This window comes from Drosophila mauritiana, chromosome 3L (genome assembly GCF_004382145.1).
Source record: "Drosophila mauritiana strain mau12 chromosome 3L, ASM438214v1, whole genome shotgun sequence".
Lineage (NCBI taxonomy): Eukaryota > Metazoa > Arthropoda > Insecta > Diptera > Drosophilidae > Drosophila > Drosophila mauritiana.
The window spans coordinates 11,220,539-11,244,124 of record NC_046669.1 but is presented as its reverse complement, the minus strand read 5'-3'; the positions used below and the strand labels follow the sequence as shown (position 1 = coordinate 11,244,124).

The window sequence follows — 23,586 nt, the reverse complement described above, 5'->3', positions numbered from 1 at the left end:
CACAGGACCGACTTTTGTCTAAGGCCCTTACACTTGTGTATGCACAATCTGTGCCAACTGCAAAAACGGACCAGCAGAAGTGGAGCCCAATAGAAACTAAATCTAAACAACACCGGAACACCCCGGCAAGGTCACATCGACACCCCCAAAAAACAAATGGGGAACCGAAAACTAACCAAAAACTAAAAGTGAATCGAGCCAAACGATTCGGAGTGGTCCAACCATTTGCAGTGGTGTGGAAAAAAAGGGGAGCATTACCCGGCGGCAGGCAGGCGGAGCTCTGCCGAGCGCCAAAAATTCATTCATAAAATTCTAAAACGCGCTAAAATCTAAAATTCTAAACAAAACCGGTCGGCAGTCGGCCGAGTGTGCGGAGTAGTCAGTTTAGAGTTGGAGGTGGATGGGATAGTTGGCAGATTGGCTGGAGGAGGCCTTCTGAGGAGAACTCATACGACCGGTGCTCCTCTGCCACTTGCTGCATGCCCCGCCATTGGGCAACTGTGTGTGCCACGCGTAAAAAAACACCCACAATTTTTGGTGATGCACACAGATGGTTGGCTTGCATGTTGGCCACTATCCAAATGACCCCAAGTACATATATCCTATTTCAACAAAACGATTCAAACAGAAACTAACTGTTAGTAAATTAAACTTAGATTCTTTACAAATGAGTTTGCAGTCTCTAACTAAACTTTAATCTTCGCTTAATTTAAAGTATTTCGTTACTAATGAATTAGACTAAGCGAATTTCTTAGGTTATTTTTACTTTAAACTCAAGAATTACTGTATTTTTTTTTTATAAATCACTACTTTTTCGGAAAATGCAAATGCTTGTTCTTATGGTTTTTGTTTTAATATGAAATAATTCCTTGGAAAGAGAACAGTATGACTTAGAGAAGCTTGACTGTAGTGATGCTCTAGGTGTTTTTGGTGTTCCTTGTGGCACCAACTTGCTACGGGGCAACTCCCCTTTGGGCCAACATCCTCAGTTTCTTGTACCCCGAAATGTGTGTTACTTGTGCATGGCCCAAAAGTATGCAATGCATTTCGCACACAGGAAATTGCACTAGGAGACGTTTTGCACACAACTGTACTTGCTCATCGACCATTTTGTTATTATTTTTAGCAGACGACAGAAAGCAAAATCAAACTAAAAAATGGAATTTTATGTATACACATAATAAAATATGTATAGAGATTTTATATAATAAAAAAACACTTTTACATAAACGCACAGCCGCACACAATTGCATCAGTTTGTACGCCTAGACAAATGCGTATGTAGAAGTTTTGTAGTATCCTAAGGCCTATGTTGCACGTGTGCGTGTGTGGGTGCGTTTTTCTGCATCGTGCACTCGTGTGTGTGTGCGTGTGTGAGTGTTGCATCACCTAACTTCATGGTGAAGTGCAACAAACTCTGCTCTACACAAAAACGCCGCCCAACAAAATGCAATCAAATGGCAAAAATTTTGCCAGACTGCAGGCAGGCAGCAACAACAAATGTTGTTGCAACAACTGCAACTGCAATCTCCCGTCTGCCACATTCGCAAACGGGTGACCCACCCCCTCGGTGGGTGATTGAGGGGCTGGTTGGTGGGTGGAGAAGTTGGGGCGACAGGCCAGACACAGGCCATAAAACAGCAAAAACAAACTGCATGTGAAACATTTTAGTTGCATTTTCTATATGGAAGATTCGCAACAGAGTGAACCTGATTTGCACATACCAAAATAAAGTCTGTGTGATATTTACATTTTTTTTTTGTAGTTTTGTAGAAAGTATAAAGGTAAATTAAATTAATTTTATAAGTAGCACTGCGTCAACAGTGCGTATGAGTAATATATGTTACATTTTGAACTGTAGTGCGTGTGAGATACAAAATGTATTTAAAACAGTTTAATTACGTTTTACAATCTATTTAATCTATTTAACAATTAAAATGTATAAAAATGTATATTTTGCATTCTAGTTAGTTATTTAGAAGGTCCACCCTAATTACACGTAAATGAAATCGCTTGGCACGAACGTGTGTGGGTGCATAATCCATGTGCATATATAAATGCACAAAATCAACCCTTAGCTTTTGACTAGCCGCTCAAAAAAACAGCATCTGTGTGTGCGTGCGAGTGTGCATAAAATAAATTTCATTTAAATTAAAATAAATAAAACTCGTCCCCAAGCCGACGCGTCTGCCCAAAAACAAGAACTTAGACAAAGCGCAGACACATCCATAATAGTCGGATTCCAACCAGTCCGCAGCACCAAAACTTCCAATTCCCCAGGACGGCACGGCTGCAGATGAAACTGTCTGGACATCGAAGAAAAAGCATTCATTAGGCCGACTGCAGTCTATGCATTTTAATTGATTGCCAGCCGTCTTTGTCGTCGCTATTTTTGGCAGAATTCCATTAATCTCCGGCAATACTCGGACATTCCGTCTAATGTCATCAACTGCAGGATCTTTCTGCACGAACAAGATGCTGAATGGAGTTCCTCAAAGGAATCGAAAAACTGATTATGAAATCATTTACTGCCTCTGCAATCTTAGCTGGCATTTAATTCAAAGTTATTCGCAAGCGTTGATTAAATTAAAGTTAATACAATCCACTTGTATATAGAGTTTCTATTTAAAACGGTTATTATTGTACTTATCTTCAATATAAACTTACTTAAAGGATAGTTATATATATATTCTATATAATATTCAAATCCACATATTAATAAATGTTATGCTTACTTGTTAAACTACCATTTTTAAGTCTCATCTTTTTAATATTAATTAATGAACTGTTGTAAACAGAAATAAGAAGATGTTTCCTTAAGTCAACCCTTAATCTGTGGTATCTAAAGTCCGCGTGCTCCATAAATTGAAAAGTCAGCGCAGTATCTGCATCGCCATGCCACTTGCCACTTGCCACTGGCCCCAAACCGCAATTCGCATTTCGCCGCAAGATGGGGCCATTGAGGTTTGGGTGCCGGATGGTGGCGCCACCAACACCGCCACCCACGGCAAACATGCCACGAAGACGGAGGCAGACATTAACCAAACAAGCGGTGGCGGTGGCCAAAAGGGAACACGTCCACGTCCTCGACCTAGTTCAATGGCAATGTCATTGTGCCACATTATCGCCGGCGACGTCGTCCTCTGCTGCTGGCTCGGTTGGCTTGGCCTTGGCTGGAGTTGAGTTGAGTTGTGTTTGGGAAAGCTGCAGGGAAACGAGAACGAGCGCATGAGTCGAGGCCACGGCCACGGCCACGAACATGGCCAAAGTGGCACACGGCAGGCAGCAAATACCCAACCAGTGAACTCCACCCACCCAAAGCACTCACCCGTGCACCCACCCATCCAATCGCCCATCCATCCGGCGAAAACGAGACACAACAGCAACAGCGATGCTGCAACGATGCAGGCACAGAAACCGAAACGGGAACTGCCGGAGGTTCAGGATGCAGCAACTGCAGGATACTGAGAAAAACAATCCACGCCAGACTGCGCATTTGAACTTTACAAAACTGCGATGAAAATCTATAAAAAAAAGTCATATCCTATCCTTAATATGGTGGTACCATATTAAATATCCTTATAAAATAAATTCTATTAAATTTCATAATTGTATTCCATAGGGAAAAAATATCTTAAATAACTTATAGTAACTTGTTTAGTTTCTATTGTAATAAGTAGTTTTAAAGTTTAACTAAAAGAGTCCTGCATTTACTATTACCATAAATAACAATACTTTATTGTTAAAAACCATCAAAATTTATTGCAAGTGCAAGAGCAGGCGGTGGCGACAATATCCTTGCACTTGTGCAGGCCGCGAGGCGAACGGCGGGTGTGGGCGTGGGTGGTGGGGCTCACAGGATTCACAGGACTCACAGCCACACCGCTAAGCCCGGCGACCAATCCGCCGCCAGCAGAGCAGCCTTGCCGCATCTGAGCCCCGTTTATTGTTGCAGTTGCAAGGACCTTCCTGTAGGCACAATCACGACCCTCGCCTCTCCGGTGGTTTTTAAGGGGTGGGGGGGGGGCTCCTCATGCCTGTGTGTCCTGCACTGCTCCAAGCTCCAAGTTGCAGTGGTGGAGCAGACACTCCCCGAGCCACAGACACCCAACCGCCCACAAACCAATCCACAGTGCCACTCATACTCACACTCATCAGGTTGGTGCCGAGCTCGGACTCACACCCGTATTGTCAATATGCTCTCTTCCTATATGTATGTATCTCGTCCTTGCTCTCTCGCCCTACGTAACTCTATCTCATGTTTATGTTAGTCAAGTGGATTGATTTCACAGCATCATGTTATTAACAGAGGAGACTTGTGTTAAGTTTGTGTAGAGCCAGAGAATTATTGAAAATAAAGAAGAGTTGCAACTGATTTAAAAGTTCAAAAAACTGTCGTTCTAAATATCAAGTAACTAAGTAATAATGTAAAATATTAACAGCAATAATAAGTTTATGCCCATTAATTTCGTATCATTTTAATTCAGGCTAAAATAATAAGCCTATATAATTGTATTTGTTAGGCCCAGTATTCTAGGTACTGTAAAAGACATTCGTCACAACGCGCCAGATTCTAGTCCCCAAAATATCTTTAATGTTGATACAACTGTCTTGTGGTAAGCTAAGTTCTTTGCAAATTATTATTTGCTTAGCCCAATTAAACAGAGCCAAAGATCTGTATCAAATGGTATTATGCGTAAGGTTCTCACGCTAAAACAAATATACAAATGTTCGTGTTTCTACGTCACCCAAGGGATATAAATATAGCGAGATTCAGACCAGTTTAGCATCAGTTGATCATATCTAATTACCAGACATCAACATGAAGTACTCCTGTGTTCTGCTCCTTTTGGCCACCGTCGCCTGTTTCCTGGTGAGCCTGTCCAGTGCCAGTACCACGACCACGACCACGACAGATGCCACCACCACAACGACCACCGCCTCGTCCTCGGACACCACCACCACCACAGCCTCTTCCTCAGACAGCACAACCACCACCACGGATGCCTCCTCCTCCAAGAAGAAGCACACGATCCACTACAAGCGCAAGGTGCACCGCCCCAAGAAGGTCAAGACGATCCACAGGAAGAAGAACCGCAGCGGTTAAGGATCTTAGATACCCACAGACCCGCTTCCAACTAACATGAACTCCGACTTCCGAAAACAACTGCCTTATCATTAAGAATACTATATTTATTATTGAGCAAATATACTAATAATTAAATTTAAAAATTTATAATTCAATATTTTATTATTTAAACGGGGACTGGATTCAGATTTACTTCACCCATACTATGCACCAATCGTTAATTTCTTAATGCAGTATGAACATCACAGCTGGTACTAATTTTAAAAATAAGCAACAAACTGATAGTAAACAATTTCCTATCTTAAGGACTATTTTAACTAGCTCACAAAGTTTCTAGAGATTCCTCAAGTGTGGATATGATTTTCGTAAGAAATTCTCTTCTCTTATATTATTGCAACGTGTAAAATAACTATAGTATCTAGTTTTTAACACTTTTTTAATAAATATGTCGATGCATGCCAGTATAGACGCGATCTATGGTCTTCCTGATTTTTAATTGCATTCATTAAATTTAGCTTACAATTACCATATTATTGTATAATCTTTAAGGAAAGTAAAGCTTGTCAACGTTAAGTTAAGTAGTACTAATCACTATGAAATATATAAATTGTTGTTTTAAAAATATATAAATAAATATTGTAGTTTAAACTATAATAGCTAAACATCTTGTAAGTGCCACGATAAGTGACTTTAAGGAGTTAGAGTTCGTAACAAAGGCAAATCTATTTAATAGTAAAATATTGGAATATCTTTCTTTGTATTTAATAATAGTATATAAGTTGGTTTGCAGAACAATAAATATAGTATTCTTAATGATATGGCAGTTGTCTTCGGAAGTCGGAGTTCACGTTAGTTGGAAGCGGGTCTGTGGGTATCTAAGATCCTTAACCGCTGCGGTTCTTCTTCCTGTGGATCGTCTTGACCTTCTTGGGGCGGTGCACCTTGCGCTTGTAGTGGATCGTGTGCTTCTTCTTGGAGGAGGAGGGGGATGCCGTGGTGGTGGTTGTGCTGTCTGAGGAAGAGGCTGTGGTGGTGGTGGTGTCCGAGGACGAGGCGGTGGTCGTAGTGGTGGTGGCATCTGTCGTGGTCGTGGTCGTGGTACTGGCACTGGACAGGCTCACCAGGAAACAGGCGACGGTGGCCAAAAGGAGCAGAACACAGGAGTACTTCATGTTGATGTCTGGTAATTAGATATGATCTGATGACTGATGCTAAACTGGTCTGAATCGTGCCATATTTATATCCCTCGGGGGAGCTGACAAATCCAACAGCTGACGGATCTGGGCTTGTTTGCATTAGCGTGGGAACTTTAGGCCTATCTTAAAAACCAGGTCAATCAAATAATAATTCGCATTTTTCTATGCCTACCACAAACAGTTGGGCAAACATTAAAGATATTTTAGGAAGTTCAATTTAGATGGAAACACATTGACGGTGCTTCAGAGTTTCAGCTGTTTATATTTATACTCACACTTTCTATATATATTATTATATCAAGGGGAAAACAAGGCGGCAAATAAAGCGTGCAGTAAATTTAAATATATTGTACCAAACATAAGAACTAGAATCTACATTTATTCTAAATATATATAGATAAATATTTAGTCATATATAGTTACCATTCTTACCATTATCATTTACAAAATTTCCATATTGGGCTTGGTCAAATAATAAATAAGTAAATAACATCTACATATGTTACACAATGCTAATTTGTATCATTTTTATAAATACTTATACATACATACCATGTGGGAAGAACAAGCACACCATCTCATGTGAATTTCTTATTATGTAGAACCAGTTTCAAACCGTTTAGCTAATACTGTGGAATTAAAACAGTAATAACGCAACTGATGTCATACATCGGAGGCAAAGCCAAAAAAGTATTTTTTTAATAACTTCGAGATCCATTGAAAGACGCAACGAAATAAGGCCAATAGGTCATTCGAGTACCCACATCTTTGTTTCATGGCCTGTAGAATAGGTCATAAGCAAGAGAACAGGTTCCCACCTTTCCACTTCTCCACCTGTGACGCGTGCTTTATACGGCCCCCCTTACACACAAGCATACACTTACACACATACTTAGCAGCTAAATACCAAACAACCGCTTTTTATGCCGCCAATAAATGGTGTTTAATTGTAATGTTGTTATTCTTTGTTTTTGCAGACTCCGTTTGGCGACAATCACTCAAGGGAGAGAAAAAGAGAGAGAAGAAACCGGCAGAGATTTTTTGCATGCACATACAGTGTTGCAGGTTTGGATATAATACAGCCAAAAAAAGTTAAATATTTATAGTTACAAAGTTATATAAAATTATCAATATATTTGAAGGTAAGTAACCAATTTTTTCAGTTGTTTTTTAACTGCGTCTTTTATATTAACAAAATCTTTATTTCTTCAGTAATCTTATTTTATATCTTATTTCTATATAAATATAATTTTCATTCATTCATTTTATTCATTTATTTTAAGGTTTAACTTTTTACTTTTATACCTTTTAAAAAAATATTAGATACAGCCTTATAATCTAGCTTTTTTCATTTGCAATACAGCATCACTGAGCTTGGCAGACAAAACGGGAAATGGGTTAAGAATCAAGGCGTCCGAGGACGCGGAGAAAGAAGTTGGGAAAAGAGACAGGGCCCCAGCAGCCGAACCGCATTCCATGCGCAGGCAGCGCAGTCGCACAATGGGACAACTTATAAAAATTCGCTGCAAAAATGGTTTGCGAACATGTCTCTGCTTCTGAGAATAAACACTATATTTAATTTCATTTCTATTTTGTAACAAACGAATAATACCATAAGTAGTTTAATTTACTTGTTTCCATATTATGCGAGCATATGCATCATAAATAAATTTTACTTCATAAAGGCACTTCACTTTGTAATTTTGCAGCGAGTTGTGCGAAGTCAACCCACTGTGCACCGAGGGCAGCGGCAGCGGCTGCGCAGAAGAAAGAGAGCCATCGCAGATCTATTCAGTCCAAGTCCATTCAGATTCAGCCAAGTCAGTGCGTCGCGAGATCTTTACCGTGCAGGTTGCGATTTTGGCCAAGAAGCGGTCGACCGGGAAAAGATAGTTATTTTACTTCCGTGAGAGTGTGTTTGTGGGAATAATTCGGCATCGAAACTTTCTTCAACAGCTGGCCATCGTTTGTATGTTAATGCAAATCGACCAAGAAGGCTGCAAGGCGAAGAGCCAGCGAGACAAGTGGAGTGTAAAAAGTGCAAAACCAGTTTTTTGGTTAGCAGGAAAACGTGGCAAAATAAGAAATTTACATAACAAAAAGTGAAACAACCGATCGCTGTTGTGATTATCTCATGTTTAACGATTGCTAATTGATCAGTGAAAGTGGGTAAGAAAAACAATGCGAGGAAGAAATGCCCGCTAAATTCCGCAGAGCAAATCGCACACTAAAAAAATAACAAAAACTACGAAACCGCTATGTCTGCCACCTACACCAATACAATAACACAGCGCCGCAAGACGGCCAAAGTGAGGCAGCAACAACAACAACACCAATGGACGGGCAGCGATTTGAGCGGCGAGTCAAACGAAAGACTTCACTTTCGCAGCCGTTCAACAAACTCGATGCAACAACAACACACGGCAATCAGCAACTCACCTTCACCACTGTGCTGTAACGGTGCTCGTGCTCTAACAATGCTCAATTGCTGCGTCGACGTCAACTGTCATTTGAATGCGCCGCTTCGCGGCAGCGTTAACCGGCACACGACGCCAACGCCGACCCCAACTGCGACGCCAACGCCGGTAGCGACGCCAAAACAAGTCTCCCCCTCGCCTACATCCGATCGTTCACGCTCCCTCTCACCTTCGCCTTCGCCGTCTCGGTCTCGATCGCTCTCCTGCCAAAAACACATCAACAAGAACAGCGCAGGCGCAGCATCCGCAGAAGAGAGAAAAACCTCTAGTGCGAGCTCGCAGCCATTTACCGTTAACCTGAGCATCGATCTCTTCAGTTGGACACTCTTTCTCTTGGCCTTCGGCACGCGTTTCTACAAGCTGGCAACGCCGCCGCACATCGTGTGAGTAGAAAAACAATAACAAACCTGCAAATTGGGTCGCCACTGAGGGAGAAAAATACACACAAAACAAAGTCTTAGATTTAGTTTATTAATTTAATTATAATAAAATACTTTCAACCAAACAGATTCGATGAACTCCACTATGGCAAGTACATTTCCATGTACATGCGCAATATTTTCTTCTTCGATCAACATCCACCGCTGGGCAAACAGCTGATCGCCGGACTGGTCAGCCTGGCTGGCTACGATGGCAATTACACCTTCAATCGGATTGGAGAGCCCTATTCCCCGGAAATGCCCATCTTCTGGTTCCGGTTTCTACCAGCCATGTGCGGCAGTCTACTGGCCCCCGCCGTTTACAATCTGTTGCTGGAGGCGAAGCTCAGTCGCTGGTCATCCGCTTTGGGTGGCCTGCTTGTGGTCCTGGACAACTCCTTGTTGACGCAATCCCGTTTTGTTCTGATGGAATCAATGCTACTGCTAGCCACCACGGTGGGCATCGCCTGTCTGCTCCGCTTCCAACGTAGTCGCTTGGGCAGTCTGGAATGGTTCTTTAGTGGAACGACAGCTGCTGTCTGTTTGGGAGCCGCCGGAACCGTCAAGTACGTCGGATTCTTGGCACTGGGGCTAGCCTTTTATTTAATGTGTCGACACCTGTGGCAACAGCTCTACGACGCCGGTCTCACCGGTAAGATACCCTTTTCCTCGAGATTCAAAAATCTTTCTAACGTTACGTATACGCAATTTTAATCAAAATAAAACAATTTTTTTTCAAGATCGCCAGCTATGGATGCATGCCATAAGTCGCCTGTTAATCTTCGTTGGCATTCCATTGGCCGTCTACGTGGGAGTCTTCTACGTCCACTTTAAGACGCTGCACCGGGCTGGACCGCACGATAGTATCATGACTAGCGCGTTTCAGGCCTCGTTAGATGGAGGACTGGCATCGATCACAAAAGGACAGCCATTGGCAGTGGTTCATGGATCCCAAATCACACTACGACACACCCACGGACGCACCTGTTGGCTGCACTCGCATGCAGCTGTCTATCCGGTGCGGTATCCGGACAAGAGAGGCTCCTCTCACCAGCAGCAGGTCACCTGCTACTCCTTCAAGGATGTGAACAACTGGTGGCTGGTTAAGCGACCGACAAAGGAGAACCTGGTGGTGGGTGATGAGCCGGATATCATTCGGCACGGTGAAATTATTCAGTTGGTCCATGGAATTACGAGCCGAGCTCTGAACTCACACGATGTGGCTGCGGCAATGACGCCGCAGTGCCAAGAAGTCAGCTGTTACATAGATTACGAGATCAAGATGGCCGGTGAGCTGTTGTGGCGCGTGGAGATTCTGAATCGCGATTCGGAGGGTGACATTTGGCACGCCATCAAGTCGGAAGTCCGCCTCGTACACGTGTCCACAGATGCCTGCTTGAAGTTCAGTGGCCGCCAACTTCCCGACTGGGGTTTCAATCAGCACGAGGTGGTGGCGGATCGTGACAAGGGAATACATGAGGATGCCATCTGGAATGTTGAGGAGCACCGCTATACGCAGAGTAAGTCGCCTTTGAGATACTTGGAAAAAAACTTTATGCTCATTCTGAATCCTTTATAGCTGAGGACCATCGGGAGCGAGAGCGCCAGATGCTAACCGCCGAGATGATACCCACAAAGCGGACGCGCATCTCGTTCTGGGCCAAGCTACTGGAGCTGCAGTCCAAGATGCTGTTCCAATCGAAGTCAGTGCCAAGTCACATGTACAGCTCGATGCCGCACGAGTGGCCACTGATGGACAAGGGCATCGCTTACTGGTTGGACTCACAGTCTAGTGCGCAAATCTATTTGCTGGGAAACATACTGCTCTGGTACACAGCCACCATGGGAATACTTGTCTATGCCGGATTACTCGCCTTCTACGCCATGCGGCGCCAACGTCTTTGCTTTGATATTTCGGAACAGGAGTGGCAGCGATTCGTATTAGCTGGTGACACCTTTTTTATGGGCTACGTGATGCACTATCTGCCGTATTTCTGTGTGGATCGTACACTCTTCCTGCACAATTACTTGCCAGCCTTTGTGTTTAAGTTACTTTTATTGTGCTTTGTTGTGGAGCATCTGGACTATCTGCTCAGGCGCTTCTGTACCGGACGCGGTGTCCACCTGGTGCGCCTGTATCGCCTCATGCTAATCCTGTGGTTGGTGGGCGTGCTTAGCATTTTCTCAAAGTTCATACCATTCAGTTATGGTGCGAGACAAATGACCTTAAATGAGGTTCGCAGTCTGCGATGGAAGGATACCTGGGACTTTGTCCTGCACAAAAACCACCACCTGTACTGAAAAACCAGATGCCATCTCCGCGGCCAGAGAGACGTGCAATGATGTACTAGTACCATGTACAATAGACTAGACGACTAGCTAAAGTTGAACTAATACTAAGCCATAAATTATTTGACATGTAAACATACTCATTTACAAGACCAATAAATACAATTATTTATTTATTTAAGAAGTCCTGCTTTATCACTCAGTAATATGTATAAGCACTCTGAAAACACATGAACCCACACTATATACATAAATACACTGACAAACATGGCCAATAAGGGACACTTTATAGACAGAAACGCGAATATTCCGACTGCAGGATTGTCCACCAGTGGATTAGATGGCGCGGAAGGTGTAAAAGTTTGTCTCAGTATCAGCAATCCAGAAGAATTGGCTGAGAGTCTAGTGAGGCGCAATTACGGGCAGATCGTTGAAAAATCACAGAATTTCCCAGCCGGTTCCGTTCTGCCCAGCAGCAGCATCCGGGATTTACTCACCAGCGAGCTGCAAAAGTCGCGCTTTATGTCCTTCAGGGAGAAGTTCTACGAGGAAATGTACTTCAAAAAGGCCACTTTGGGTGAGGTCAAGAAAACGTACTCCAAACCGGAAAACGTGACCAATACAAGCCAAACTTTCGGAAGTCCATCGAGTCCAACCCAAAATGAATGTCTCTACGACGTTATATTGCCGGCCAAGTCGGCGGAGCAAGTTAACAAGGAGTACGAGGCTTTCCACGACAAGTACATCATTAGCCACAATCACTACTTTCCTTCGGAGCAGGTTAATCGCAGGTTAATCCTTTGGTTACTACAAATATGGTGCAAATTTATTGAACGTCTTAGTTATTTTTAGATATGCCCTACCATTTGATCGAAAATCACCTTGTGGAGATATTCATACTCACGGCGATTTTGGACTGAAAGTGAAGCGATGTCTCGAGGAAGGTGAGAATCACCTGAAGGTTATTGGCAAGGCACAAGTGGACTTTATGGATCGAAACGAGGCTCCACTCGGCATGCGAAACAAAAAGTAAGTCATTAGCCATATAGATGATTGAAATCTGAACTATTTCATTGGATGACTTGGATTTTTTGGTTCTGATTAATAGTTTTAGACATCTGCAGGTACACTTGTGCGGTGCCCGACATAACTTTCGGTGTTCCTCTGCGCAGCAATGGCGATGTGAAGATGCTGCTTAATAATATCGAACCCTGCGACAAAACCAACCGGCTACTAGATGCCATTCGCTATTTGAATAAAAAGCGTCATAGTTTGAGGAATCCGCTGGAATTTCACAAGTACGTACTAAATTCAGTGCTGGAGAGGAGTGACACGGATGGAACGGGTCACTTGCCACTGGCACGCATTTTAGAAATTTTCAGAAGTTTCCACATCCGTCTGGATGCGCAAAAAATCCGTCTGGCTTTGTCCAATTTTCGGATGATTGTGGACGAGGGATGTGCCACGGAGCGGGTGAATTACGTGGATTTCTTTCGACTTCTCTCGATTCAGAATTCCCTGCCGAAAACGGGAAACTTGACCAATGTATCCGATGTTAGTTGTCTGGACACCACATATCGTTTGCTCTGCGCCGATCTTCAAAACAAGTCCAAGAATGATACGGGAGCAATACACCAGAATCTCGAAGGGAATAAAACAACTGCCAAGGATCTTTTAACACCGGATTTGGCCATTTTACGTGGCCTAACTCATAGTGATTTCACCTGTTTGCGGCCCAAAGCGGAAATCGAACGTATCTTTAGAAGTCTCGTACCAACTGATAAATTCGAAGCCATTTGGCAGAGTTTAATGACTAAGTTCAAGGACCAGAATGAAATGGCATCCGTATCGCAGTTTCGTACTGAAATGCACAACAAAGTAGAGGCCACATCAACATAAAACATAAACAATTTACCACGACAAACAAATAAATAAATAATAAATTATAGCATAAGCTTGGGCGGTCATTTGTATGAAGCAAATATTTGTTACAGCATTAAACTTCCTCAGCTGACATCCAAATATTTAAATTTCTGTGATCAGTTAGGAAATCAGTTCAATACTAGTTTTCTAAATCCGGAAATTACTGGAGAACTATAAATGGGGAGACTCCAACATCAGTTGATCACAACAGGCCTTCGCCGCTTTTAAGCCAAGTCTAATATCAATTGCCAGCTCTTCTACTAACCAACAACAAATCCAAGATGAAGTACCTTTTCGTGGTTGCTCTTGTTGCCCTGGCCATCCAGGTGGCTTCCTCTGCTAGTGCCACTACAACAACTGAAGCCACCACCACAACAACAACCACTGCAGCTTCAACCACGACGACAACCGCCTCTTCCACACACAAAAAGCGTTGTTGGAGGGGCAACAACTGGTGCCACACTCGCATCCCCAAGAGGAAGTGCAAGCACCCAAGGAGGTGCCACAAGACCGTCGTGATTGTGACCCACAGAAAAAATTAATCTGCAATAGTAGTTTTTGAAATAAAGAAATACGTTTTAAAAGAATTTTACTTAATGTTTTCATTTAATCTGTAAAATTATTTTAAGAGGATTTTGTACCCTTTACTCGCATAATAATGAGTACGCAACGTTGGCAACACTTAGAAAAGTTTTCGATTCTATTGTATTCCATACATATTCCTTATCAGAATACATATATAGCCGATTTAGTCTGTCGGTCGCCAATTTTCTATCGAAATATCAAAAAATATTTTGGCCACGCTCACTTCATCGCCCTTAAATTGCAAAAAATGGTCTTTACATTTATTTGCGGAATAACAACAACCCACTTGATTTTCCACAAGCTAAGCTCTGAGTAAAAGGTATCTGATAGTCGAGCAAACGGACTGCAGCGGTTTCTCTTGTTTTATTATGAATTTTAATATGTGTGTAGAGGAATTTTATAAATAATACTTAGTTTAAGTAGAAGTAACATTAACGTTTTTTTTTTTTTCTGGGCAACACTCAATCTAAATATAAGAAAATCGAAATAAAAGAAAATTAAAAGTCCATTAAATTGTTTATTACCTAAACCAAATATAAACCATTTTAATGCATCAGAATTACCACTTCTATTCACTTCATTTTTAGGTTACTTTAAAGTGTAAAACAGCTGTTTAATTATGTTTGCTATTGTACTATTAATATTAATATTATATTATCTCAATAAGGAAACCATTACAAACTGATTACTAACCATATGTGCTTACAGTCCGCAAACAATAACAAAACTATGAGAAAATTAAGGTATAAAAGATTTTGGTTTCACAATGGTTAATCACAAAAGTTTCTACCACCATTTGAGAATCACCTAAAAATTCCAGGATCATTTAAGATGAAGTTCCTCTACGTGTTCCTCGTTATCGCCTTGGCCATCCAATTGGCAGCTTCAGCTACCAATTCCACACACGCCCACAAGACTAAAGTTATTGTGACCCGCAGGAAAACAGCAAATTAATCTGGACATATTTACACTTTCAAAATAAACATTTAAAAAAATGCATTCCTCCTTTTTTTAAATTTTGGTTGGCTAATGTGAAATGTTATTTCACGATTTTGGGGCAGAAGAATTTTAATTTATTTCTTTACATTCGGTTCTATATATTAAAACAACATTTTTTAAAAAGGCTGCTGTCAATATAAACTATATTCAATGTTTTTAACATATGATCAACGGTGCGAACACCTTAAGTATTAGATATACATTTTTTTCGGTGCTGACAAAGAAGATAGTTTGATTTTAAAACTCCCTTATATGTTATAACAACTATGAAGTAGAAAATAATGTTGGATTTTTATGAGACAGCTGTAGGATTTCATACATAAAGAATATTAATAATATTTTATATAATACTCTACGTACTGTAGAAACTTATTTCGCTTAAGATAATACCTTTTGTATTTACAGATAAAATGTGAAATTTACTTTAATAAATTAAAATAAAATAGTATTAAACATTATTAAAATATTTAACATTGAATACTAATATTAAGATGCTGATATATAGAAACTATAAATATTTAATAAGACTAAAATATGTTATATTCTCTAATTTTAATATTATAAATTATATATAATGGTATTAGGAGTATTGAAATATTTATTCAATATAAAAATCATAATTATTTACATACATCAGAAATGTTTTTTACTGTAGGTCGGTTTTAACTTCAGGTTAAATTGATTAAAATGTTGAGTAATTGAACAGCTGTGCTATCATGCCAGTAAACCACTGTGTTGCAAATGTTTGATATCGTACTATTGACACTATACCAAGTAACTGAACTGTTTATGTTAACAAGAAAATCAATTTCCCTAATTATGGTTTCCATATGTGTATTAACATCAAATAAGGAAGTCAACTGTGATGGAATTCACCTATAAAAGATTTTGATTTCGAATCGTTTGATCACAACAGTTTCTCGCCCCACATTTGAGCTTCAGAAGTAATCAAAAATATCCAGGATCATTTAAAATGAAGTTCCTCTACGTGTTCCTCGTTATCGCCTTGGCCATCCAACTGGCGGCTTCAGCTACCAATTCAACACACGCCCACAAGACTAAAGTTATTGTGACCCGCAGGAAAACAGCAAATTAATATGGACATTTCTATACCTTGAAAATAAACACATAAAAAAGCATATTTCTTTTATTATTTACCTAAATTAAGACTCCAACTTAAGTTTCTGAACCTTTAAGTCAGGAAATTCGGAGAAGCAAAAACAGAGGGTCTTTTCTTTGATGAAAGTACTGTACGATCTTCCCCTTTAAATAGAGTTTCCAGGGGTGAAATCGCATTGATTAGTACAGGAGTCGATAAAACGATCCATTTTCGATTTAAAACACCCAACATCTGGCGAGTCCTGTCTTCCCTTCTGCAAGGACATGGCTTGGTGGGCTTGGTTAATCTAAGTATATGATAAGTGCTGTTTCTTTGATTGGGAAAGTTAATATGTTTTGCATCTTACGCAAATTTAGTTTAACTCGAATATATTTTCCATTTAGTTAAGTTTAATTTACTATCTTAATTAACTTTTACAAATTGCGTAGTCGACAAGTTGAACTATAGCACAACACAGTTCAAAAAGTAAAGAGATGATACTTAAAAACTTATTAAAAGTCCATGCAAAGGAAAACGAATTAAAAACAGATGGTGTTATGTTCTATAATGGTAATCCAGCTACATGTAGATGTGTAAATCTATTTTTAATAAACTTTTTAAGTAGATACAGCAATTTTACACATAATTTACCTTACTTGCTAGCGGGTACACAAACCTTTAGTTTCTATAAGCTCTTGAGCCGTCGAAAGTAAAACATTTTCTAAAATCATTGATTAAGTGAGTTCTACAAAGATTATAGCTAATTTAAGTGCGATGAAGAAACAGATATGCAAAAAATAAAGAAATAAGTATGCTTACCTAGATTGCTTAATTTTATATGATAAATTTAAAATAAAGCTTAAAAGCTGACCGATTTTTGATACAAGTTGTTTGGCCAAGAAATGGATAGCTCGTTTTCATGAAGCAGCTGTTTTCAAAACAAATATAAGTAACAAATATTTACAGCTTTTGATTGATAGGTTTACATTTTGTGAGGAAATCAATTTGATTTATGTTTCTGTACAAATGTTTTCAGCATCTACGGAACTGAACAGATAACTATAAAAGCATAATCTCAATCCAGTAAATCACTACACTTGCTTGCACCACCGCGATAAGATTTTTATTCCATTATCAGTTCCCGATATTTCCAACAAAACAAGATGAAGTACCTGTTCGTAGTTGCCCTTGTTGCCCTGGCCATCCAGGTGGCTTCCTCTGCTAGTGCCACAACAACAACCACTGATGCCACCACAACAACGACAACCACTGCAGCTTCAACCACGACGACAACCGCCTCTTCCACCCACAAAAAGCGTTGTTGGAGGGGCAACAACTGGTGCCACACCCGCATCCCCAAGAGGAAGTGCAAGAACCCAAGGAGGTGCCACAAGACCGTCGTGATTGTGACCCACAGGAAGAACTAAAAATCCATTTGACTATTCAGTTTTAACAGATATAAAAACAATATTTTCCGTATAAAAATAAATTCTTAAAAAAAGTACAACAAATTGAGTTTTTTCCATAAACAGAGTATTTACTTTCTGGATGCAACATTTTCAGAAATGGAATTGGTTATCTGAAACTATTTATCTGTATTTATATTAGCTCAGTGGCAATCTAAAGATCATAATTAAAGTAAAACGCTGTTCTAAATTTAAATGACCCCAATTATGCTTAAAATATGCCTACTTCACTATCCTATATATTTTTATGGATCCTAGACCTAAGTATCTTTCGAATACTACAAACTTCAATACTGCATATAAAATAAATATAATACTTTCCTTTTAATCTGAAATGCTATTTTTATCAATTCTTTAGTATGTTTACATGGCATAAGCAAAATACTTAAAATAAGAATAAATCAAATGTAACTACAACAAAAATTGAACCAGGCTTTAATTAAACGAAATTTTCCATAACCTTCTAAATTTATAAAAAAAAAATCCAACACATGTATTACTTATTTGGGCATTTTATATTTTCAGATGAGGATTGGTAAAATGTAGTAGGGTTGGCACAGCTGTCTTTACATCTCGGTAGCAATAGAAAGAGGGCCCATATGGAATACAAATATTTAACTTCACAACAATATATTCATTTCATGAATTATTATTTGGCAAATGTATTTACTAGACCTAAACAAGACACAAAGTTAGCCGAATTCGACTATAAAAGACTTTTAATTCATTCCAGTTGATCACAACACCCTTTGTCTCCACCTTGATAAGGCAGTTTCTAAAAATCCCAACCCAATACAAGATGAAGTACCTTTTCGTGGTTGCCCTTATTGCCCTGGCCATCCAGGTGGCTACCTCTGCTAGTACAACAACAACAACAACTGATGCCACCACAACAACCACTGCAGCTTCAACGACGACAACAACCGCCTCTTCCACCCACAAAAAGCGTTGTTGGAGGGGCAACAACTGGTGCCACACCCGAATCCCCAAGAGGAAGTGCAAGCACCCAAGGAGGTGCCACAAGACCGTCGTGATTGTGACCCACAGAAAGAACTAAGGACTTAAGATCAACAAGTTTGAAGAAAATAAAACAATAAACAAGACCTATAATCCAGTTACTAGTGTTTTTATACATACTACTTCAGTAACCAAAGTAACTTTCCGATTATAGTCACATAAACTATTGATTTCTACTATATCTCTTAATTTGGTTACTTGCGATACTCACATACAAAGCCACCCTTTTTGGATGAAACTACCAAACTGAATTTAACATATCCCAAATGTCAAAGAAAACAAGCTCACCTACAAATTTAAAGACACTCATAGAAAACTCAATACATGATATAAAAAAAAAAATAGGAAACATAAGCAGACCGTGTGCAATGGCTAACAAAGGACACTTTATCGAGAGGAATGGAGCATTTCGTGCTGCCGGATTGCCCTCCTTCGGGGACGATAAGATTTCTTTCAAGGATTGCGTGATCATTGCCCATCCGTCGGAGGATATTCGGCATCAGATAGAGCTGCAGTGCAGAAGAAACAAGCCACAGCCCTTCGGAAAACTGTCGCCAATTCTTCCGGAGAGCAAAATGGGCGAACTTCTTAGCAGTGAGGGCCAAAAGTCGCGTGTGGCTGTGTTCAAGGAGAAGTTCCTGGAGGACATGTACTGTAAGTTTGGAAAAACCGGTCAAATACAGCCAACGCACTCGAAGCCCGATGATGTCACCAATTGGAGTCATACTTTCGGACGCGCCAATCCTCCAGCTGAAACCCTATATAGCACTATAATGCCGAAAAAGTCGGTCGATCAGGTTAATCGCGAATACGCCGAATTTCATCAAGGTCACATCGTTAGTAACAACCATTATTTTCCATCTGAGCAGATCAATCGCAGGTGGGTGGTATGTTTATAGTCATGATATGTATATATTTATACCCTAGCGAGGGTATTTCATTTCACTTGCTACCATAAAATATAGGTTATAGTTCTGTCCGTCCGTTTATCTTATCCGTCTGTCCATTTCTACACAAGTTAGTCTCTTAGCTTGAAAGCTATCTGCATAAAACATTTTCAGCTTGACGAAACTGGCTTTAATTCTAGTTTAAAATATTTTGTAGATATGAAAAGCCCTTTGATCGATCTAATACCTATGGAGTCTTGCAAGGCGCCGAGCACAGTGGTTCGACCATGAAGAAATGCTTAATGCAGGGTGACGAACATTTAACAGTGGTCTCAAAACCGTGGATGGATTATGTTAAAAAAACCAAAGCTCCTTTGGGTAAAAAATATGAAAAGTAAGAGCACTGGGTTTTTCACTATCTTAAAAACAAATTCCACTCGATCGTAACTGTGCAAAAATGTGGTAAAGCTTACGTCAGAGAGTAAATTTTTGCAACCTTGACTTAAGTTTGTTCGTTATTGTTTGCGCAAATGGTGGCAAATTAGGCCTAAGCATATCATTAATTTATTCGAGTAATATAATTTACCTAGATACTTAGACAAAGTGCCGGACGTGTTCTTTGGCTATCGTCCCCATACGGACAAGTGCACCATCAGAATGTTGCTGGAGGACATTAGGCCGTGTGAAGAGGACAATACCTTGGTGATGGCTCTATCCTACTTGAACCGGCTGCGTGAGAGTCTTCACAAGCGGAATGACTTCTATATGATGGATCTGATAGCTTCGCTGGAGAGAGAGGACAAGGAGCATACGGGTCACCTGCCCCTCTCGCAGATCCTTGGGACCATGTACAAACTGCACATCCGTGTGGATGCCGCGAAAATCCGTACCATGTTGTCGCACTTTGGTAAGATCCTCGACGAGGGCTGTCCCACGGAGCGGGTGAACTACGACCACTTTTGTCGTATACTCTCCGTCCAGCAACCGCTGCCGAATGTCGGATGTATTGGCCATATTCCGGATAACATAGACAACAAGGAAACTACGTATACCAAACTCTGCAAGGATCGCGTGAAAGATATAACTGTGTCGCCGGAATGTAACTGGCCCAACCGGAGTGCTCACCGTACAGACGATGTCAACACACATGTGAAGGATGTCATACAACCGGAACTGCCCATTAAAGTTGGCCTCAGACCCAGTGACATGAGTTGGCCAAGGAGCAAGGATCAACTAGAGCGGATATTCGATAATATTGTGTCCAAGGATGCGTTCGAAAATATTTGGCAGCGTATAATGGCAAGGAAGAAGACCAATGATCAGGATCAGAAGGAATTGGCATCTGTTGCACAGTTTCGTGCTGAAATGACCTACGATATGCATTCTTCTACATAAAAAAATGTGAAATTACTTTCCATAATATTATCTATCATGTAGGTGAGAAAATAAAAAAAAAACATATGACTATTCAAAAGAGTTTGAAATTAAGAAAGAAGTAAGCTTAAAGAGCAATCTGAGTATTCACATTCTAATATATCAAATCATTTACATAACACATAAAAGTATCCTATACTCACTGGACTTTTTTTTAAAACAGTACAAATGGCAAACGTTGGTCGTTACATAGAAAGAAATCCTGGAATACGGGCTGCAGGATTGGAATCCACCGTGCAATTTAATGGCGCCAAGGACTGTCTGTTCGTCGTGAGTTTGGAGGAGGAGGCGGAGGATCGTATAAGGGCTCTGTGCCGGAGAAGCCGACCCAAGCCAGCCAAACGAACTCCCAAGCTGCCCACCCATCAAATCGGAGACATTCTGAACAATCAGAACCCGGGACTCTTTGCCGAGCTTCAGAATAAATTTCGCGAGAATATGTTCCATAAAAAGCCCGGTTTGGGCGAGGCAAGAGAAACTAAATCAAAACCGAGCTATGTGACCAATTTGAGTCACACCTTTGGTCAAATCACCCAATCAGATTGCAAGGATTCCCTGTACTCTATCATTCTGCCACCAAAACCTGCCGAGCAGGTCAATCGAGAGTATGGCGAATTCCACGATAAGCACATTATCAGTCATAATCACTATTTTCCAGCTGAACAGATTAATCGCAGGTCGGTTGAGTGTTTCACTGCAAATCGATAGAATAATGTCTTGTACCTTTTGGATTAGATACTCAAAGCCCTTCAATCGATTTAACACTTTCGGTATCCCACCGACTCTCGATCCGTCCGGTATCAAGATGAAACACTGCTTGGAGGAGGGTGAGGAGCACCTGAAAATAGTCAAAAAACCCCAAAAGGATATAGAAGATCGCACTAAAGGACCTTTGGGCAAAAAGTATTCGTAAGTCTAAAGGAAAGCTTACTTTTTTTGGTTATTTTGAAACATTCCATCACTTTAGCTGGTATCCCTACCAGATACCCGAGAATATTACCTTTGGTCTCACGCTGCCTCGGGAAATCGATGTCCGATCTCTGCTAGAATACACCTCACCCTCAATAAAGTCCGAGAAATTGGCCATTGCCGTGAGTCACCTAAATATGTTACGCAAATTGCTGCAGGAGCGGGACGACTTCAATATGAACCAGGTGATCTCGGCTCTTGGAAAAAAGGATCCGGAGGGGCATCGTCAACTGCAACTGGACGAGGTCATTAAGGTGTTGCACAAGCTCAGTATTCCGGCAGATGCGGAGAAGATTCGCAATGCAGCCTCCCACTTTCAGTTGTTTGTGGACGAGGGATGCTGCTCGGAAAAGGTGAAATACGAGGAACTATGCGATCTCCTTTCGATCCTGAAGTCCCTGCCCTCTATTGGATCCATTACACCCCTGCCAAAGGTGACGTACAACCACGATACCGCCTATCGCCAGTTGTGTGCTGATTTGATGAAAAAACCCCCAGAGGGTCCGCACTTCAAAACTGCGAAAAAGGCGCCCATTCAACAGGACATGAATGCAACACCTTTCAAAGACTTTAATAGTCCGCAGAAGGTGCCTATTCAACAGGATATGGATGAAACACCGTCCAGGGACTACAAAACTTCGCAGAAGACGCCCATTCAACAGGACATGGATGACACACGTGTCGGCGACGTAATTAATCCAGAATTTCCTACCTTATGTGGCATATGGCCAAGTGATTTCAAAGCATTGCGTAGCAAGGATGAAATAGAACGAATATTCAAGGACATCGTGTCGAAGGAAGGCTTTCAGACAATCTGGCTGAGTCTAATGGATGAGCTGAAGGATCAAAACGAAATGGCATCCGTTGCACAATTCCGTGCTCAGATGAAGAAGAACATGCAATAAGGATTCAATATGGGTTTATATTCTTGGAAGCGATTTGTACAAATAGGTATGATTTTTCACAGTCAATAATATAATAAATGCATAATATTTAAGTTGTATAAATATGTTCGAAAGTTGAGAACCTGATCCTTAAATTGGTCCATATATGTACAAAACAAAAGAATAATTTTTTAAAGTATCATTTTATTGATGCCATAATGCAAATAAGGTAAAATTATAAAGCTAATTGGGAATCGGGAATCGGGATCTTGGGTATCGGGGAAGGGGTTGTGTATTTTCTCTAGCAGTTTAACCGCTGCGGTTCCTGTTCCTCCTGTTCCTGTTGCGGCGGATCTTCCTGATCTTCTTGGGGCGGTGCACCTTGCGCTTGTAGTGGGTCACGTGCTTCTTCTTCTTGGAAGAGGACGCTTCCGTGGTGGTCGTGGTGTCCGAGGACGAGGCTGTGGTGGTGGTGGTGTCCGAGGACGAGGCGGTGGTCGTTGTGGTGGTCGCATCTGTCGTGGTCGTGGTCGTGGTACTGGCACTGGACAGGCTCACCAGGAAACAGGCGACGGTGGCCAAAAGGAGCAGAACACAGGAGTACTTCATTGTGATGATGACTGGGAAGTGAGTGTGATCAACTGATGCTGTTCTGGTGCTTTGCCAGCACTATTTATACTTCTTCTGGCGGACTCAACAATGGTATAAGCAAACTATGATCTGGCTCTCGAAAGTCTGGTCTTTTCCTAACCAGCGTGAGAACCTAACGCGTCACCTAATCTGAACACCAAGTAAAACAGGGTCGAGTAAACAAAAATTTGCAAAAAAAATTAAGTTTACCTGAAAGCATTTG

General features: G+C 40.9%; 12 protein-coding genes across 15 annotated transcripts; 10 read left to right on the top strand and 2 right to left on the bottom strand.

Moving 5' to 3' along the window:
• The first annotated feature begins 4,803 nt into the window (after positions 1–4,803).
• LOC117141051 (protein new-glue 3-like) lies at positions 4,804–5,162 on the top strand. Its single transcript, XM_033304338.1, has one exon. The coding sequence runs from the start codon at positions 4,823–4,825 to the stop codon at positions 5,105–5,107; it is 285 nt and encodes a 94-aa protein (XP_033160229.1). The 5' UTR covers positions 4,804–4,822; the 3' UTR covers positions 5,108–5,162.
• Positions 5,163–5,774: 612 nt separating this feature from the next.
• Positions 5,775–23,381, bottom strand: LOC117141332 (protein new-glue 3-like). Its single transcript, XM_033304736.1, has 2 exons — positions 23,349–23,381; positions 5,775–6,267 (listed from the first exon to the last, which is right to left on the bottom strand). Exon 2 carries the CDS (start codon positions 6,259–6,261, stop codon positions 5,974–5,976), a length of 288 nt encoding a protein of 95 aa, XP_033160627.1. The 5' UTR covers positions 6,262–6,267; positions 23,349–23,381; the 3' UTR covers positions 5,775–5,973.
• On the top strand, positions 8,090–11,651 carry LOC117141323 (protein O-mannosyltransferase 1). Its single transcript, XM_033304718.1, has 4 exons — positions 8,090–9,145; positions 9,271–9,833; positions 9,922–10,701; positions 10,761–11,651. Exons 1-4 carry the CDS (start codon positions 8,544–8,546, stop codon positions 11,480–11,482), a joined length of 2,667 nt encoding a protein of 888 aa, XP_033160609.1. The 5' UTR covers positions 8,090–8,543; the 3' UTR covers positions 11,483–11,651.
• LOC117141328 (EF-hand domain-containing family member B) lies at positions 11,676–13,408 on the top strand. Of its 3 annotated transcripts, none has more exons than XM_033304727.1 (3): positions 11,676–12,261; positions 12,323–12,499; positions 12,595–13,408. In XM_033304727.1, exons 1-3 carry the CDS (start codon positions 11,738–11,740, stop codon positions 13,367–13,369), a joined length of 1,476 nt encoding a protein of 491 aa, XP_033160618.1. In that variant the 5' UTR covers positions 11,676–11,737; the 3' UTR covers positions 13,370–13,408. The 3 variants fall into 3 exon arrangements, with proteins under 3 accessions (XP_033160618.1, XP_033160620.1, XP_033160619.1); XM_033304729.1 differs by having other exon boundaries at positions 12,585–12,770; XM_033304728.1 differs by having other exon boundaries at positions 12,579–12,770.
• LOC117141334 (protein new-glue 1-like) lies at positions 13,555–13,935 on the top strand. Its single transcript, XM_033304738.1, has one exon. The coding sequence runs from the start codon at positions 13,675–13,677 to the stop codon at positions 13,933–13,935; it is 261 nt and encodes an 86-aa protein (XP_033160629.1). The 5' UTR covers positions 13,555–13,674.
• LOC117141337 lies at positions 14,787–14,932 on the top strand. The gene has a single exon (XM_033304740.1). The coding sequence runs from the start codon at positions 14,810–14,812 to the stop codon at positions 14,930–14,932; it is 123 nt and encodes a 40-aa protein (XP_033160631.1). The 5' UTR covers positions 14,787–14,809.
• LOC117141338 lies at positions 15,951–16,073 on the top strand. The gene has a single exon (XM_033304741.1). The coding sequence runs from the start codon at positions 15,951–15,953 to the stop codon at positions 16,071–16,073; it is 123 nt and encodes a 40-aa protein (XP_033160632.1).
• LOC117141333 (protein new-glue 3-like) lies at positions 17,240–17,503 on the top strand. Its single transcript, XM_033304737.1, has one exon. It carries the CDS (start codon positions 17,240–17,242, stop codon positions 17,501–17,503), a length of 264 nt encoding a protein of 87 aa, XP_033160628.1.
• On the top strand, positions 18,342–18,599 carry LOC117141336 (protein new-glue 3-like). The gene has a single exon (XM_033304739.1). It carries the CDS (start codon positions 18,342–18,344, stop codon positions 18,597–18,599), a length of 258 nt encoding a protein of 85 aa, XP_033160630.1.
• Positions 18,812–20,856, top strand: LOC117141325 (EF-hand domain-containing family member B). Its single transcript, XM_033304724.1, has 3 exons — positions 18,812–19,439; positions 19,664–19,840; positions 20,037–20,856. Exons 1-3 carry the CDS (start codon positions 18,826–18,828, stop codon positions 20,839–20,841), a joined length of 1,596 nt encoding a protein of 531 aa, XP_033160615.1. The 5' UTR covers positions 18,812–18,825; the 3' UTR covers positions 20,842–20,856.
• Positions 20,991–22,832, top strand: LOC117141326 (EF-hand domain-containing family member B). 2 transcript variants are annotated; one of them, XM_033304726.1, is made up of 4 exons: positions 20,991–21,557; positions 21,616–21,789; positions 21,848–22,283; positions 22,348–22,487. In XM_033304726.1, the coding sequence occupies exons 1-4, from the start codon at positions 21,049–21,051 to the stop codon at positions 22,396–22,398; spliced, it is 1,170 nt and encodes a 389-aa protein (XP_033160617.1). In that variant the 5' UTR covers positions 20,991–21,048; the 3' UTR covers positions 22,399–22,487. The 2 variants fall into 2 exon arrangements, with proteins under 2 accessions (XP_033160617.1, XP_033160616.1); XM_033304725.1 differs by having other exon boundaries at positions 21,848–22,832.
• Positions 22,920–23,365, bottom strand: LOC117141331 (protein new-glue 1). The gene has a single exon (XM_033304735.1). It carries the CDS (start codon positions 23,340–23,342, stop codon positions 23,043–23,045), a length of 300 nt encoding a protein of 99 aa, XP_033160626.1. The 5' UTR covers positions 23,343–23,365; the 3' UTR covers positions 22,920–23,042.
• Positions 23,382–23,586: the final 205 nt, after the last annotated feature.